Genomic DNA, 18,815 nt, shown 5'->3' with positions numbered 1-18,815 from the left:
TCAGTCTATCTTCATCTCAGCTGAAGGTCACACAGCTGTCAACGCTTGCTGTGCAAAAACGATGGTGCCCCTCAAGGCCAACCATCACATTCATGGACAAAAATTGCAAGAACCAACTAAACCAGCCAGAATCAAGCTTTTCCTTCACTTCTACACCAAACAGTTGGTTTAGTTTCTGCTTATTTGAAAACAAGATTATTCACTTCTTACTGGCCTTCCTGCATCTGCTACATGATCTCTTAAACATAGTCAAAACATCCATTCATGTTACCACAAAATCAATATACAAAAAGTAATGAATAACCTAAATAAAGTATCATTAATTAACAAATAAGCAATTAGTAATGGCCAAATGAAATACAATAAAATAATACAATTTAATTTAGCAAGATATTAAATGAATGTAAGGTAGGCTAAATGCCTTACTCAGGGTCCTAATGGTGATTGCTTGCTGCATGTGGGTCTTGAACCAGCAACCTTCTGGCTAAGAGCCCCGAGCTTTATTCTGTAAATCACACTGCATTTAACCTCTAGAATTTCTCACACATTACACGTTTGCACAAATCAAAGTCAAAATGCCGTTATCTGCCATTAGCAGACAGCTAACTGTAAGGACGGCCCCCGTGGAGCATCACCGGGTTAAGTGCTTTGCTCAAGGACACAACGGTGACATGGGAATCTATTTCTGCTAATTCACCTGCAACCAGTGTTAATCTTGTTATCAATAAAATTACTGACAAATTGCTTGTCACTGATGAGTTTAATCAATAAAAAGGGCAACATTGCGCATCATGATGACAATTTTAATAACAAGAAATAACACTACACGCTAACAATGTTTTTGAAGAAAAATCTACAAAGAAAATAGTTGTTTTAAATAATGCAGTCACAATCAATAATATCAGAGATTGGCCTGTTTGAGCTGGTCAAAGAGAATGAACACCAGTAAACTAAAGTGCTATTTTAGTGGGCTAACAAACTCAATATGAGATTAACAAAATATATAGACATTAATAAAATGTTACATTGAATTGCATCTGCACAAAATGCACAAATGGACTAAGTAACATGATAGTCAAACTACAGTATGTAAGTCATGTTGTGTGTTTCCATAACAACGCAATGAACCAGAAACATGGAATAATTGCATAAATATTCATACATACTGTATATCATTAAGAACAGCAGTGTACTCAAAGTTACTTCAGAAGATTAGGTTTTTACAACCGGACAGTTTTTACACGTTTTTGATTGACAAGGATGCATTAAATTGATCAAAAGTGACAGTAAAGATAAGTATGTATATATATATATGTATGTGTATATATATATATATATATATATATATATATATATATATATATATATATATATATATATATATATATATATATATATATTTCGAATGTGATAACAGAATGCATGAAGTTGTGGATGCGCATTGCAGAGCTAGTGCAAAACGAGCATTTGTTGTTAAGAAGAAATGACCAATCATTTTGCTGACCCTTGTACCTCGCAGGGGGTCGTGTACAGCCCTTTGAAGCTGCCTTGAAACTGCAATTTGGACCTTTAACCCACGGGCTTCCATTGAAGTCCACTACTTTCTCTCAATTTTTTGATCACTTCTCAAAACATTTTTTTTTTTTTTTTAGATTAGATTTTTTAGACTATCCTGAGTGATTTCCTGTAGTTATGTTAATGGGAATTGCTTTTTCTTTGTATTACTGATTATTGTGACATATTGTTTTTCTGTTTTATTAAGTATTTTAGTATTGTAAGGTGTCCTTGAGTGTCTTGAAAGGCATCCATAAATAAAATGAATGAATTATTATTGTTTTTGGAGAAAAATCCTGAATTGTTTTCCCCATAAAGTAAAACAACAGTAACTTAAAACATTTGTTGGTACCTACTGTATCAGAACACATGAAACTTGAAATTAGTCCCTATATTAGCTGTTAATTTAAATTTCTGCCCCACACACCTGTCCACTTGTTCATGTCAATCTCTAAATAGCCAACAAAGCAATTAAAGTGCATCAAAAGTTCCCAAGCCTCTCACTAGTGGGTCACTTATGTGCTATTTTACACAATGAACATTTACCTTGTTACACTTGCAGCAAACTGCCTGCAATCACTGTAATCAATTGAGCTGGTCGGGGGCCAGCTTCAAATCATGCTGCTCTGAGTGTGTTTTATTTGGTGTACTGAACTGTAAAGAAGCTGTCCAGAATGTGTGCTTTGAAATGTAAGAGCAGGTGCTGTCCTCAGCCATCGGAGCTGGAAGCATGCAACGAGAGCCGTCCACAGCCTGCGGGTCTGTGCTAGTGCTCTGGCGCTGGTTATGGCTGCCACAGATGGTGCTGAAATCCATCACACATGCGGCTCCAGAGTTGTGACGCAAATTGTGACACTGTCCAAAAATATTTTAGAAACAATTCTGCAGATTAGTCTCGAATGCTTCCTGATTGGGACTCTTACAGAGAGTGTTACAAATTCAAGTGGTTCATGAGGTTTTTATTTATTTTTTTACATTTTACTGTAAAAATGCACTTTCTCTCACTCACTTTGCCCATTTGTTTGGCTCCCTTATGAAGGTACATTCATCAATAATTCATCTGCATGGCTCTGGACTGATGCAAGCAAGAACTGGATGAATGAGCAGGAGGGAGTGATCACAAAGCAAGCAAAAGACACAGAGAGAGAGCAAGAGAGATGGGATGAAGTGAGTGTGATGCCACTACAGCTGCAGGTTCATTGTCTGCTTATGCAGACAAGTGGAATAATTGATCTGCGTCTGCATGGGAGTGGCTGCGTTCGATGTTTCAGTGCGTATGTGCGTGTTGCCTTATCATCTCTATTAATCAAACGAGTGCTAATGAATGCCTCAGCATATAGATTTTCATTCAGTGCTCTGCTTTATTGCAGACTATTTAAGCATCCCCCTCCCATTCCCTCTTCATCTCTGGGTTTCTCTCCTCTCGCTCTCTCATACTGATATGGGCTGTTGTCTCCGCCGTTTAGCTATTCAATTTCTCCACCCTGTTTCTACTACTCCATGCTGTTCTATCACTCTTAAAGGGACAGCTCACCCAAAATGTAAAATTCTGTCAAGGTGTAGTCAAACCTATGTACATTTCTTTCTGATATATTTTTATAAGACATTTTATTTGTAATGACACAAGGGTGAGTAAACAATGACAGAACATTCATTTTTGGGTGAACCGTATCTTTAAGTTTGCGGGAAGCAAACCATTTCTTTCAAAAGTTTGGGGTCAGTTATTTATTAAATCAAACCTTTCCACAAGGATGCATTAAATTAATCAAGAGTGACAGTACAAATATTTTTTTTATTATTATTATTAGTTGTAAAAGTACATATTTAATCAAATCAAACTGATATTTACACAAACATATGACTGAAACAACATATTATTGAATCACAGAATCAAATGATGCGGTCACACCACATAACTATCTGTCACACAATCAGGCCAGAACCACATATGCCGTGTGTTTGAGCATGCTGTAACACGCTTTTGTGTCAACCAAGTAGCAAACCCAAAATGAACCTCCCCACCCCCACTCACCATTTCTCCAACTCATTCATATGGGATATATCAGCTTCTACATGCTGCACGTATCTGTCTATCTCTCTGTCGTACAGTTTGCTAGATAATGCAGAAAGGAATTAAATATTTCCAGTAATGTGGAGGGTCTTCTTTCAACTCATTATTCTGTCAGTAACTGATGTGATGCCGTGATAGAAATGAAAATCTCTACAGCTGCATTTATACTGCTCCAAATGGTTTTTGAACTGTGGCTTTGTGACATTTTGTTCTGTGTAAATGTTTTAATGGGAACTGCAGTATGTGACTGGATGCATTTATGGGTTCTCTGCATCAGCTCATGCTAGTAAAGAAGGGCAGAGTAACCATAAAAACAGCATCTGCCTGACACACTATTAATTAGCCACACAGAATATTTATTTAATTTACTCCCTCTCTGTACATAAACAAATAGGAAATATGTTTACGGTAACTATATAGTACACTTGTGATAGAAACTTCTTTATTCACCCCCCCAAAAAAGTTGTTCTTCACTCTGATTTCTTGCTGATTTCTCTACAGCAATCAGGTGCTGTCAAACTCCAAAATGAAAAAGAAAATAGTCTGTATGAGTGTGTGTGTGTGTGTGTGTGTGTGTGTGTGTGTACACTGTTGTGTGTGTACAATATATATATATATATATATATATATATATATATATATATATATATATATATATATATATATATAATTTATTTGAGCCTTAATAAAATATTATTTTGGCAACTTAGCAAAACATCACATGCCTGCTAGGCTTCCATGTACTAAATATTCCCTGTTCATTTAAACACTCTGAAAGCTGATTCTAAGTCATTGTCTGTGGTAATCTACAGCATGATACAGATGTGAAAAATCCCAGAATATTCCTTTAATGATCCACACACATATTTGCTCACACACCCCTGTCTCCCGCAGCTGGAGTAGGGGCGGGTGGTCCAGGTTCGGCAGCTCTGCAGCTCTGCAGCCTTTAATCATGGGCTGGAGAAGAGATTGACACACAAGGGGGCGCTGACCTCCTGTCTGTCTCAGCAGGGCGATGCGACCTGTGGCAGGAAGGAGATGCGGAGCCCCTGGGACCTCCCCGTATCCATGCATTAATGGTGGGGGGGGGTGCAAACAGGCCCCATATGGGCTGCAAAGAGAGTCATTTGCCATTAAATATACATAGTACAGAGAGAGGATGAAAAATACATCTACTGGCCCCAATCTTTAAAGTCTCATCCATATTTCATGGCCAGAAGATCCATTTTTCCCCTTTTTCTCTCCCTTTCTTTATCTCTGGCCTTCGCCTTTGGTTTTGGTTTTCCTTTAGATGGTTTGTTTTCAACAGCGTGTTTAATTCTGCATTGGAAAGGCACAGGAAGGAAGAGAGCAACATACAGTAAAGAGACCTGGTCAGCACTGATGTCATAGAACTCTCCAGAACATTGAGCAAGGGTCTCTATCACTCCCTTTAGCTCTATCTGTCGCTATCTAATTACATTTCAATCCACTCTTTCTCCATCGCTACAAATATTTTTAACACACACACAATGAACTCTCTTTCTTGCTCATTCACTCAGCCTTTTCTTTCAGAGGGGAGGGCGGGCGAGTCTAGACCCCAATCTAAAAATAGAACACACATCCAGCACTCCCATGCACCGCTCTCTGCCTAAGACTGCAGATCTCGCTTTCACACTCGTGCTGTGTGTCTCTTACAAGCATGCACACACATCACACGATATCATTTTACAACAGGTACCGTCATATGCTCTCCCAAATATTCTTGTATGGACTGTCGACATCAGTTCCATTCATATATTCCTGTCTCCCTCACACACTAATTTATATATACGGCACAGCATTGATCCGTTACTGCAATGCAATATAACACAGTGTAAGCAAAAGATGGTCTAGATAAATGTCTGTTGAAATCATTACTAATGCAGTGTGTATTAAAAATGTATTGAGGGAACTATTAATGCTACACACATATTAGATGCCTTTTGTACACACAAACTGATAGTTTGTTATATCATATCTGTTAATGTAAGTGCATGCACATATAAAATATTAAGGATGAAATGAGTCCGAGCTGTGGTGTAGTGACTTGTATATGTAGGCTAGTGCATACATCACTGATAATTAAAGTATTAAAAATGAGACCAAAAATATCTTAATTTCATAAATAAAAAGTGTAAAGTTTATATAACATAACAAGTGTGTTCGGTTATATTAAGCTGTTGTGTTATTCTAAAAGTCAACACACAATGCTGGCCTCTTCCTCAACTTCACCCTTTTCATTTTTCCAAAATGGCATAATTTGAAAGAAGAATAAATGCCTTTTTTCTGCACATTGCTCTAGTAAACTATTGTGGTCATATGTAGCAAATCTCTCAGAGCTGCCTGGTACACATGGGGGAGATACTCAGACTGCTGTTCCCTGATAAGCTCTATGCCTTTAATATCCCACAGTCTATCCGTACATGGTTCAGAAAGTGAAGCTTCCAGATTGGCACTTTGTGGTGTATGAAGCTAGAGCTACATCCCCTCAATCCTTCAGCCAGAAAAGAAACATCTAGACACTGTACTTTTGAGTAAGTTTTGAACCTTTGATAAAGATTTCTGCCCAAATTGAGGGTCACATTCATTCTCAAAATCTCAGTTTCAAACTGATGATCAGCAACAAAAGCCAGACTAGCTCTTGTCTTTGATGTCATAACACAGACAGATGTGTCTGATAGGGATAGAAGCAGTTCTAGCATTACATAAAGTTACATAAGCACTTTCTAAAGTAGGCACATTTACTTAAATCATCTTGTTACAGGAATACTGTTACAGAGCAAATCTTTCTACAATGTCTTGACATAAAATAATAAAATAAAATAAAATTAAAAAATGAACAAAAAACGTATAATAAAATAAAATAAATCAACTAATTCTTTTCTGAGTAACTTTGGTACTTTGCATCTTTATTTCATTTAGCTGTCTCCCTAAAATGCACTGCTTATGTTGCATTCCTCATTTGCAAGTCACTTTGATTAAAAGTATCTGCTAAAAGAATAAATGTTAATGTAAAGTAGCCTGAAATTAATCTGATATGCTCACTACAAACTGAAAATCCTCAGTACTCTGTACAGATACAGTAACTCCCAAATGTCTCTTTTTTTTTTTTTTATCCTGCACTTTTTGTACAGCAGACATCAGCCAGTCCATCAGCATTGTATAGGTGGTCTGTGTGAGAATGAGACTAGGGCAGGGTGTAGTATATAGTGTTGCTTCATTCTGGGGTCTAGGGTTTAATCCCTTCAATCCCCAAGGACAGATTTATTGCTCAGAGGTTGCTCTTTCAAAGATGTGTTATTTGGTGACTGAGAGAGGTACAGTACTGGGGATTGCCTTCAACAAATCACTTAACCCCAGGTTGCTCAACAGGACCATGCCTGAAATAAATCTACTGTAAGTTGCTTTGGTTAAAAAAAAAAAAACATCTTATAAATAACAAAAACTCATAACACACATAACACACAAACTCAATAACACGTATACAAAAAAACGTGTTTTGGTCCTCGGCTAAGTTCTGTCAAGAAGAAGAATCTTCCAAAGACAAAAAAAAAAAAAAAAAAAGAACTCAGGATGCATCCACAGGGTCAGTGCCAATTAGAAAATTAATCTGAATAAAATACAAGTAAATAAAACTACAACCAAATCCCAGTCCTCATAGATTGTAAAAATGTATAAATAAATAAATAATGTTTTTGACACTCCATATTCAATGTGTTATTTGCCATTTCTGTAAAAAAAAAACAGATTTCAAATTTCCCCCATTTGCATGAAAACATTATTAAGCATATTTATAATGCCATTTGTCTCACCCCAAATTATTCACCTAATCACCATAATGTAGGCAAAACCTGACCCACATTTATAAGCCATAACCCCAAGACATACGGTTATATCATTTCAAGGAGAAATTTCCTTTGAAAGAAGGAAGACATTTACAAATATGGAAAGAACAAAACAAGCAGAGCAGGATTCTCCATCTAACCACTGTCTATCAGAAACCTGGTTCAATCAGCCTGAAATGGCATTAAGCCTCAAATCCAACAAATAATGTTAAAACAATTGAGTGAACAGGAGGAAGACAGAAAGAACTGAGTGGTGGGAGGGAGGGGGGTTTTTACCAGATAAGAGAAATGAGGCTCTTTTATTGGGTCAATAAGTGTGTCAACGCCCCGGTGAAGCCACATGAGGGCAAACAGCCCACTTTAAAAGCAGTTCTGTCACCAATCAATTACAAAACAGACCATCATCCTGCACACACAAAAGAATATGACTGAATCCAAAAAAAATCAAACAAAATCCAGTCCAAAGTGCCAAGAGATTTAAAAGGTTAATTGAGAGTATTTGTCCTTTTAACGACAACAAGACTAGTAATGCATCCATCTACCATCTAGTCTGTGTCAGAGCTGCTGTATGTGTACAATCATGGCCAAAACTTTTGGCAGTGACTTCATTTTTGTGTTTTGCTGCTTAAGGTGTTGTGGTGTTCATTCACATTGTTTCTAGATGATTGTGTAGAGTGATCAGATGCATTTTAAATGATTGCTGTAAAAGGAGGAAAGAAGCACTTCCAATCATTGTGTTCTTTTTAGCAGTGGTTAGCTCCAAAGAAACACATGCAGCCATCACCGCGGTCCATCAAAATGGCCTCACATGCAAGGAAATTGCTACAAAGAATATTGCACCTGAAAGAACCATTTACCAGATCATTAAGAACTTCAAGGAGAGTGGTTCGACTGCAGAGATGAAGTCTTCAGGACGTCCCAGAGTGTCCAGCAAGTGCCAGGACCTTATCCTCCCGAGGAGTCAGCTAGAGAATTGTGTCTCCAGGAGTACAGAGCTTGCTCAGGAATGGCAGCAGGTTCGTGTGAGAGCATCTGCACGGACAATGATACCAAGACTTTTGGACAATGGACTGTTATCAATAAAGGGCAGCAAAGAAGCTTGGAGAACTTCTCTCCAAAAAAAAAAAAAAATTAAAAGAACAGGCTGAAATTCTGCAGGAAGTACAAGGCGTGGACAGCAGAAAAGTGGTGCAAAATTATTTTCTCTGATGAAGCTGCCTTCTGACTGTGTGGGATCTTGAAAATAGATTGATTTATCCTGAGACCGTCCATGTGTGGGGTTGCTTTTTTAACCAAGGGAGTGGGCTCTCTCATAATTCTGCCCAAAAACTCTACCATGAATAAACAATACATCTAATGATCCATGATCAATTTGTTGATGATCCGTGCATTTTGCAGCATGATGGAGCAATATGTCCCAAAGCAAGAGTGATAAAAAAGTGTCTTGAAGATCATTAAATTGAAATTTCGGATCTCAATCCCATAGAAAACCTGTTGGTGGTTTTCAAAAGGCAAGTGGACAAGCAGAAGCCAACAAACTGTGATAAACTCCGAGAACTAATAAGACAAGAATGGATCGCCATCAATCAGGATTTCGCCTAGAAGCTAATATTCAGTATTCCAGAGCAAACTGCAGAGGTTATGAAGAACAAGAGTAAACACTGTAAATATTGACTCTTTTTGATTATATATTTTTTTCCCAATAAAAGCCTTTAAAACTTATGATATGCTTATCATTGCTTTTCAGTATTCCATATAAACATGTGGAAAAATAATCTACAAATACTGAAATCAAACTTTGCAAAAAACAAAATTTATGTTACTGCCATAACTTTTGGCCAGGATTGTATTATAAATATCTAAACGTCACTTGAACAGAATGTGTGGGTGCAGATTGTTTGAACCCTGCTGATGTTTATGCTGCAGGCATCAAGCTACGCTAAGAGCGAGAGTTAAAATGCAATTACTAAGCTTACAAGCCATTGTGTACTTGAGCGTGCACGTGCACATGCCTAACTGGATTTCTGTCTACAGACGTATCAGCTATCCCTCGCCTATCCAGAGAGGGAGACTGTTCAATGCTGAATTCATCGGAAAGGGAGGCTATGGAAGGATGCCAATCACAAATGAACGCATCTAGCGGGGTTCGATATCATCACTGACTTGAAACAAATATTGATGAATTTTGGCAGAGAGCTTGACATGGAGGTGAGGCAACAACTTCTTAATTGAGCACTGAATGGCATTTGAGGCCATTGCACGATTCTAGCTAGACTTTACATTTGTCTCTTTAACTTTCACTGAAAAAAAATTATATGTTAGTTATCAAGCCTGTAGAGAGGGACCAATAAAGCACACAGTTGTCTGTCAGAAGGATGTCAGAAATCTAAGAAATCTGTTTACGTTTCTGCTACTTTATATCTCACACCTGCAACATTATTTCTCATAATTACATTATATCTCACAATATGACTTTGTTGTTTTAATGTTTTTTTTTTCTACCATTTGAGACTTCATATATCACAGTGTGACTTATTCTTGGATTTTTTTTTTTTTTTATCTCACAATTTTGTTTTATTAATTTTGTTTTTAACATATTTATAAATTTATTCAAGATAAAAAAAAAAACTTGAATGAATCCATTGCATAAGTATTCATACCCTTATATGGGACAGTTAGCTCAGGAGCATTCATTTTCTTTGTAAATGTTACCACACTTTGAGTGACGTTAACCTGCGGCAAATTCAATTGAATGGGTTTGATTTGGAAAGGCACACATGTCTTAATAAAAGGCAGAACAGCTGAAAATGAATATTATAGGCAAAGATCAAGCCCTGAGGTATAAAAAATAAAATTAAATTAAAAAAATATTTGAAAAGAAAGACACTTCCATGTGGAATGCATCAAACCAGACGTCTGGGGAAGAATTCAGAAGAAGAAGAAAAAAATCTGCTGCACTGAAGGTTCACAGAAAGCATGTAGCCTCCATTGTCTATAATGGAAGACATTTGGAACAACCAGGAATCTTCCTAGAGCTGGCCTCCAGGCAAAAATGAGAAATTGGTGGAGGAAGGGCTTTGGCTAGAGTGGTGACCAACAAGTCTAGTTGAGCTCAATAATTATATAAGGAGATATGAGAAACCTACAGTAGGACAAACATTTCTACAACAATCCACTGATCTGGGCTTTATGGCAGTGTGGCCAAACTTAATCCTCTCCTCAGTGAGACACATGAAAATACACTTGGAATTTGCAAAACAACGCCTAAAGGACCCTCAGAATATGAGAAACAAGATTCTCTAGTCTGGTGAACCTCAATTCTAAGCATCATGTTTGAAGGAAACCAGCTCTGCTCAACACCTGCAGAGTACCATCACAAAAGTAAACTGTGTTGGTGGAAGCCTCATTCTGTGGGGCTATTTTTCAACAGCAGGGACTGAGGGACTCATCAGAGCAGAATGCAAGCTCAGTGGACCAAAATATAGAGATAGCCTTAATGAAAACTCAGTCCAGAGCATTTAGAACCTCAGACTGGCCAGAAGGTTCACCTTCCAAAAGGACAGTGACCCTAAGCACACAGCAAGAGTGGCTTATAGGCAACTCTGTGAATGTCCTTGAGTGGCCCAGCTACCGCCTGGAGTCAAATATTTCTGGAGAAACCTGACAATGTGTGTCTGCACCATCCAACCTGACAGATCTTGAGAGGTGAAGAGGCGAGGAGAAGAATGGAAGATAATATTCAAAGCTTGTCACATTATACACAAACAGATATATATATATATAAACAATAATAACTGTAACTGTAATAAAGCTTTGGATATTAGCCAGAAAAATGACACATTTTTATTGTCATTATTATCATTATTATGATATTAAACTTTAACGAACAATTAATTTTTGGTTTTACTCTGAGGTGGCATTAGGATTCCATATACATCTATCCTTTTATGTTATAGCAGCTAGCAACATGAACATCTTAAAATCAAAACAAATACATTAGTACAAAAAATACACTGAAACACAAAATCATCTGAAAAAAAAAAAAAAAAAAAAACTGTCCTTCCAGTGTCTCTTTTGTGCGAGTTACTAAACAACAAGAAGGGGATCAGAGAAGTGGAGTGGAAAAGTGATTCAAGGATATAGATTGACTGAATAGGGCTATTCATTTAGGGGTGATTACAAGCTCAGAGCTGTTTAGAGTATTAACTACCTTAGCCCTGCTCAGCCACTGGAGAAACAACACAGAGTTTCAATGATGGAAAGAAATAACAATCAGGTTCAAACAAATGACACCATATGAAATCAATCAATTGAGCAGATGTAAAAATGAGGAGCTAAATAGAAAAAGTGAAGGAGAGAAAAAAATGGTTCAAACAGCACTGACAAGAAACTCTATGAATCACAAGCTACATCTTTAGATGTGACTCCTCTCAAATAGAGAGAGCAAGAAGACCCTTCTGCATGCTAAGACCTTCTGATGGGGAAAATCTCACTGTGAAGATCTTAAAGATACAAGGGAAAAGTATCTACTTTTCATCAAGGCTGCTTTTATTTGATACAAATGGTGATATAGTGAAACATTATTACAATTTAAGAACATGCATGTGTCATGGTATGCTTGTGAATCGAGTCAAAGACTGACACGGGAATGAAGAAATTGTTAAATTAAGCCATTTCTTTTTGTTTTTGTTTTTTTGCACACAAAAAGTATTATCGTAATATTAATTAAATATAATTTTTCTTAAAATTAGGGCTGAAACACAGACGTAACAACAACATCCTTCTGGGCCTTGAACGTGTCAGTTGTGTTGCAGTATATTCAGGGTCAGAAAGCTCTTGAATATCTCAATTCATGTTCTGAAGAAGAACAAAGGTCTTACGGGTTTGGAAAAAACATGAGGGTGAGTAACTAATGACAGAATTATCATTTTTGGGTGAACTATCCCTTCAATATTTCTTTTGAAAAATCAGTCTCAGTAATTTGCTTTTCTAGAGGATTGGAATACATTTCACTGGTATCATTCTTAGATTAAAAAATGCAAAAAATCAAAATAAAACTTCCACTCTTCATATAGTTAAATAAATACTATTACCTGGATAGATTAGCACAGATTTATGCACACTTTTACATTGGTAGAGATACTGAAGGGGAAAAAGAGAACTAAGCTCACTCATAATGGCTATACCTTATTTTTAGCTCTTTACTACTATCAGTCTCATCATTTCTATCTGGCCCTACTACTCTGTTGAATCTACAAACAGTGTTGATGATGAAAAAATCTATCAGCAATAGACACTGTGCAATACAATTCATACTCGTTTCCCTTTGGTCGAGTGAGCACAGCTTTCCTTTTGAGAGATGAGGATACATGCAGACAGAGCGGGCTGCTCTAGAGCACATGCTGTGCCACCACTGCGGTCTCAGAGCACTGGAGAGGAAGCCAACATTGTTGACAGAGCACTAACAGAAACTAACCACACTATCTACCTTCTTTCTTGTCATTTGCAAGAGCAAAAACTTGATAACTGGCTTAAAAAAAAAGAAAAAAGAAGAAAGAAAAAAAAACAAGCACCCTGCTGTTTATATCTTCCATTATGATGGTGCATACACCTATACATTTTTTTCTGTTTTTGCTCTATGCCTTTGATCCTATTATTTCTGTGCATGCCAGCTCGATCCAGGAATATACAGAAGTGAGAGGGAGAGAGAGATCTAAATCTACCACACATGAAACATGGCAGTCCATGACGGGAGCTGTTGGCAAAAGCTCATGATTCAGTTCAGTGATCATAACCAGAAATGGGTGTCACAGAGTGTTCTTGAGCACATGAGAGGGTGTTCAGCAGTCTGTTTCAGATGTGCGTCTCCAGCGCACTGTCTCTGTCAACATCCTAAAGAAAGCATTCCTCAACAGACTATGAGGTGGATCCTTTATACTCATACTATCTCTAGAATAATAACTCATACAATTCGCCATTGCTTATGGTTTCATTGAAGGGGTCATATAAAGAAAATGATCATTTTACTTTTGTTCAGTGTGTGTACAAAAAAAGAGGCAAACAAGTCTGAATTCAGTTCCTCATAAAATGAATGTGTTTAAAGGGAAATAATGGAAATTTAAAGGGATTGTTTCATGAGGAATCACATTTGGAGCCTCAGGGAATTAATGAAAAAACAAGTAGTAGATGTTCATGTTGTACGGATGCTACTGTACTGTGATGTTTGCCTCTGTGTTCTGAATATCTAACATACCTAACTTTTTTTTTTTAAATAATGTAACTATAAAATATTAAAGAATCACTACAGAAAAAAAAACTGTTAATAAGTTAACAGTAGATTCCTGTATATACATAGTAAACTGTAAAAGATCTAACCAGACATTTAATGTAAATTTCACAGTAAAATACTGTTTATAGTCAAAAGCTGCACACGGATATCCCCAGAATTTATTTCATTACACTCCACATTTGACAATTTTTTGTTTAAATTATCACGTTCTTTAATAGTTTTTGTTATCAGTTATTGTCACCCTTGCCTACTGTGAAGGAACGAGTAGCGGAGGAATGAGGAGACGTAGGAGTTTTCACACAGAACCATCTTTAATCACAAGAAGGAAGGAGCACACATAGCACATGGGGTTGACATTCGATATCAGACAGCAAAACATTGGACAAACAATTGTAAATACACAACTAAGAGGGAGGAAAGGCCATAAGGCCACGGTGGAGCCGGAGCGACAGAGGATCTAGGAGTAGCCAAAGGGATGGAGAAGCCTGAAAGAGCAGGAGGGACGGGGATACGAGGCGCAGCCGGAGGAGTGGAGTCCCGAGGCGACAGATGGTCGACAACAGACCAAAGAGGGACAAGGGGAGTCCGGTGGAGCCAGTGGACTGATGGGCCATGGCGGAGAGGAGGGAGCTAGGAGCCATGGTGGAGCCGCTGGGTCAAATGGCCAAGGCGGAAGCTGGGTCTCAGATGCTAGAGGCGGAGACCAGGGATTCAGCAGCCACTGTGATGATGGAGGATGGCAGAGCTGACAACGTATTGATGGTGGGCTTGAGTTGAGCAGAGGAGCAGCCAGACAACAGTGGTGGAGGAAGGCAAGAGAGGGTGGGTGGATGAGTATTTGTGAGCCTCCGTGCTTAACTAGGGACCAGAACCCTCTCAGGACTGGACTTGGGGACAGGGGCCTCCCTGGGCTAGACATGGGAACAGGAACTTTCTTTGGGCTAAACTCAGAAATGGGAGGTACAGAGTTTACAGACGGAAGAAAAGGAAAGGGGGGATGCTGGTAAACAAGTAAATTAAGTTTTCCTCAGCTTTGTATTCACCCAAATCCTTACTTAGCTCAACCCCAGCCATGGTGCAGGGGGCAGAGCTCTTTTCTGTGCTCTCTCTGCCCACTGCTTTCTCCCTCATGGCAAGCTCTGTTACCAGCTCTCACACCTGGACTGATGTCATGAGCAGTTCCGGCTCCGCTGCAATCCTCAGCCCTGTCGCGCCATGCACCGATGTAGGTCATGGCAGTTTCGGTCTCTCCGTCAACAGTGGACTCTGGCTTGAGCTTCGCACAACGGGGAGATGGTGGGCTGGGCTCCAGGTCTGGCTTTGAGTAGACACTCTCCAGACACTGGATGATTGCTTCCCTCCAGCTTAGTCCAGTGGTTTCTGGGAGGTCGAATGGGTTATGGAAATGCACCCCGATCCAGAAAGCTCAACCGCATACTCTAGGAGGTACGGTCCTTACCGCCGAGGGATGTAAATTTAGCGGTGAGGGAATCCACGGAAACACGGGGAAAACAGAAAACAAAACACTGTAAAAAAAAAAAAAAAGATTCAGAAACAAAACACGGGGGGAAACACACAACTAACTGTATTTGGTCCAGTATTCTTTCACACTTGCCTACTGTGAAGGAGCCAGGAGCAAAGGAATAAGGAGATGTTTTAACACAGAACAATCTTTGATCACAGGAAGAAAGGAGCACACATAGCACAGGGGGTTGACATTCAATACCGGACGGTGAAACATAGGGTAGACAATTATAAATACACAACTATGTAATACTATGTAAATACACAAGTAATCCTCATTATCCAGTCCATCAACTAAAGTCTTGTGAAGTGAAAATCTGTGTGTTTCTAAGAAACAAAAACAAAAAATCCGTCATTAAGGCATTTTAACTTTAAACTGTTGGTTCTAGCCAAAATATAAGTCCATGATATGATCTATAATAATGCTTTCTCCAGTGAAAAGTCAATCCCCTGTTGTCCTTTCACGTGAAAATTCATTAACATATTCTTTTAGTTTTTGCTTATAAATGGTGGTTTAACTGTGCATATTTCTCTCCTGATTTAGACAATATTATGGAGAGTGGAACATAAAAACTCACAGATTTTCACTTAACAAGATGATAATTGATGGACTGGAGTTGTGTGGATTATTGTGATGTTTTTATTATTGTTTGGACAGCATTTTGACAGCCCCCATTCACTGCAGAGGATCTATTGGTGATGTAATGCTAGAGTTATACAAATCTGTTCAGATGAAAAAACACACTAATCAAACCTACCTTTTGGTCCACTTTAGGCTGAGTTATTTATTTATTTATTTTTTTTAATGAACTATTCTTTCAATTAAAATCGGCACTGTATATAGTAATAACATACACATGTACTACCTGTAGCCTACTTTAAATACATCCTCCTGACAAGATGTGATGTTTTACCTCATTTGTTTAGCTGGCGATGGATTCTAATATAACCAATCTGTTAAGGTCTACACATGCTGCAAATCTATTTAAGTTGAGAAAGGCATCAATGAAAACCAAACGTCACTCGGGGCTGTTGGGTGCATGTATCAGCGCGAGTCTCTCACCGTATATTCCCCGGGGGAGAGCACAACAACACCACGGTCACATCATACATTGTGAGAACGAGGCGTGTGCCGGTCGCCAGTGAATGAATGTGGCGTTCTTTGAACATTCACAAACAGCTTCATAGCCTGCACGTGATACATTCCTGCACTTCCATTCAACCGTCACGGCTCTTGTTTGTTCTTTCTTACCGCTTTTCCGCTGTCTTATTTGCTATGTTGGAAAACAACACACATCCGTCCTAGATCGGTCTAATTTCAAGCTCGAACCGAACCGATTCAAGTGGACGCAGAAGCGCTGCAGTGAGCTTCAGCCATCCCGACCAGCCGCAATAAAACATCTCTAAAAATAGCTTCAGAAAAAAAGCACACAAGCCCGGAGACTCTCACTTTTTATACATGCTAAACACCTCGGTTATGTAATCGATTCCCTATCACTTGACTTCTCTACTGAGAAGAGGATTGTGTTCTGAGAATGCCTAATACTGAGCATCTCACTACCAAAGCATTGAGTAAATACTGTAGAACTAGACAGAAAGTTGGAAAGATATAATGGAAGACTAGAGATAGATAGATAGCTAGATAGCTAGATAGATAGATAGATAGATAGATAGATAGATAGATAGATAGATAGATAGATAGATAGATAGATAGATAGATAGATAGATAGATAGAAAAAAGTTATAATGAACTTTGATGGATTAGAAACTTATAGCTACTAAGAGGTAAGGTTAAAGTTATAGTTCACCCCAAAATGAAAAAGTATACAGGCTACTGTCATCATTTACTCATCGTTATGTTGTTCCAAAATTACATTCTTACATTAGAGGAGATAAAAAGTGAATTGTAAAAGTGTATGTACGATGTCAGTCTCTAACAACTCCTTTTTGTGTTCTACTGAAGAAAAAACTTCATACAGGTTTTCATCAACATGAGGGTCAGTAGGCCTACATAATGACAGAAATATATTTTGTGAGCTATCTGTGAACTAACAATTTAACATTTCATTATGGTCATGCTAATGTGAAAGGCGTTTTTGTGTGAATTGTCCATTTAATACTTCAATATGGTCATACTGACATTTAAACACTGGACTGAGAAACTTGTCTGTGGTTGAGCCCTTAAAAGAGAGAGTCAAAACCACAGTGAAAATGTGGTGAATGTGACAGAATTGATGATTCTTTGGTTATCTTTTAACGTTTTGAAGGGGGCCATATTTGTGGTTGACAGTGTCTTTCCACTACATTATGTGTCTGTGTGTATTGTGTCTGCTGCTGGTGCACTGCAATTTCTATTGTGGCTCTATCAGAAAGAGTTCTCCCAACAGCTGCATTGATTAGCACAGGCCTCTTGGCCAAAACTAGCTGCACATTTCTGCTGCAATGACAGACGAGCCCTTTGCGACAAGCTAGAGAGGGGCACCCACCTTACAGATTTGGAAGTGCTCAGACATCAGTGTCTCCTGGATTTCCAGCTCCCGCGGCGTCAGAGCCGTACTGGGGGTCCCAGCCGCACTGCCGCACACGGGAGATCCACCTTGATTGACAGGTGAAGAAGTCGTCAACCCGTCCAAAACCTTCCGGAACTTCTTCATCTTTATCTTTGAATTTATACTTCAACGTTTATCTTTGACAATCTCAAAACGTGCCGTCGAGACGGTTAAAACGGCATAGGAGGTGATGCGGCTTCACAGCACGAATTAAGACTCCTCGTTTCTTCTTCCTTTCAGAATGTTTATGTGCACAAAAAGTCGCAGAAGAACTTCATCTTCCAAAATAAGTCTGACAATCACACACAAAAACAAGATGATAGATTTGGGGAGAAACGCGAGTTGAGGTTCAGTGCGAATTAAAGCCTGAACCAGGCTGGAGAAGAACCAAGAAACTTCATGGCACTTACACAGGACGGTGTCGCATCCAACTAGTAAACATTCTCAGGAGGCATATCAGAAACATAATAAAGTATAAACTTACTTTGGTAAAATGAATGTTACTTGCCGTGTTTTATGGAAATTCAATTGCTATACACGGCAAAACTCACGCGTGTTGTTTGTGATCCCAGACGCAGAGGAGACACGCCGCAGAGAAGCAGCTTATAGAAACGTGCCAACGTCTGAAATGGAACAGAAAATGAATCGAAAGGACATGTAATTTCACGACCTGGACGATTTTCTGTGAAATCTTCTTCTCGGTTTCTTTCTTCAGAGTAATTTGGGAGAAGAGAAAGCGAGCAGCCTCGACACGCATGCAGAATCTCTCCAGCAGTAGAATGCGAGCTGCTGTCCAAGGTGCTGAAAGATTGAGCGAAAGACAGCCACACCCCTCTCTCTCCTAATTGGACCATGTGCCACGGCCCTACTGTAATCCCCGCCTTCCAGCTGCAGCGATTGGACCATGTGCTTGAGAAACCACAAACAATGAAATAGTGATTTCATTATTTGCAGAATTTTTT

At 38.6% G+C, this 18,815-nt stretch overlaps 2 protein-coding genes across 11 annotated transcripts in view; one reads left to right on the top strand and one right to left on the bottom strand.

Moving 5' to 3' along the window:
• The window catches only part of stxbp5l (syntaxin binding protein 5L), a 137,337-nt gene extending 118,692 nt beyond the window's left edge, over window positions 1-18,645 (bottom strand). For all 10 annotated transcript variants that reach the window (XM_052565874.1, XM_052565879.1, XM_052565876.1 and 7 more), the window contains exon 1: window positions 17,791-18,645. In XM_052565874.1, coding sequence (XP_052421834.1) covers window positions 17,791-17,958 — 168 coding nt within the window. In that variant the 5' untranslated portion in view covers window positions 17,959-18,645. The remainder of the gene's footprint in view (window positions 1-17,790) is intronic.
• Window positions 1-18,815, top strand: part of LOC127965215 (uncharacterized) — a 231,803-nt gene that overhangs the window by 53,099 nt on the left and 159,889 nt on the right. The window lies entirely within an intron of this gene.

The sequence above is a fragment of the Carassius gibelio genome, chromosome B9 (assembly GCF_023724105.1).
Source record: "Carassius gibelio isolate Cgi1373 ecotype wild population from Czech Republic chromosome B9, carGib1.2-hapl.c, whole genome shotgun sequence".
NCBI lineage: Eukaryota > Metazoa > Chordata > Actinopteri > Cypriniformes > Cyprinidae > Carassius > Carassius gibelio.
The sequence above is the reverse complement of the archived record's forward strand: the minus strand, read 5'-3'. Positions and strand labels throughout refer to the sequence as shown.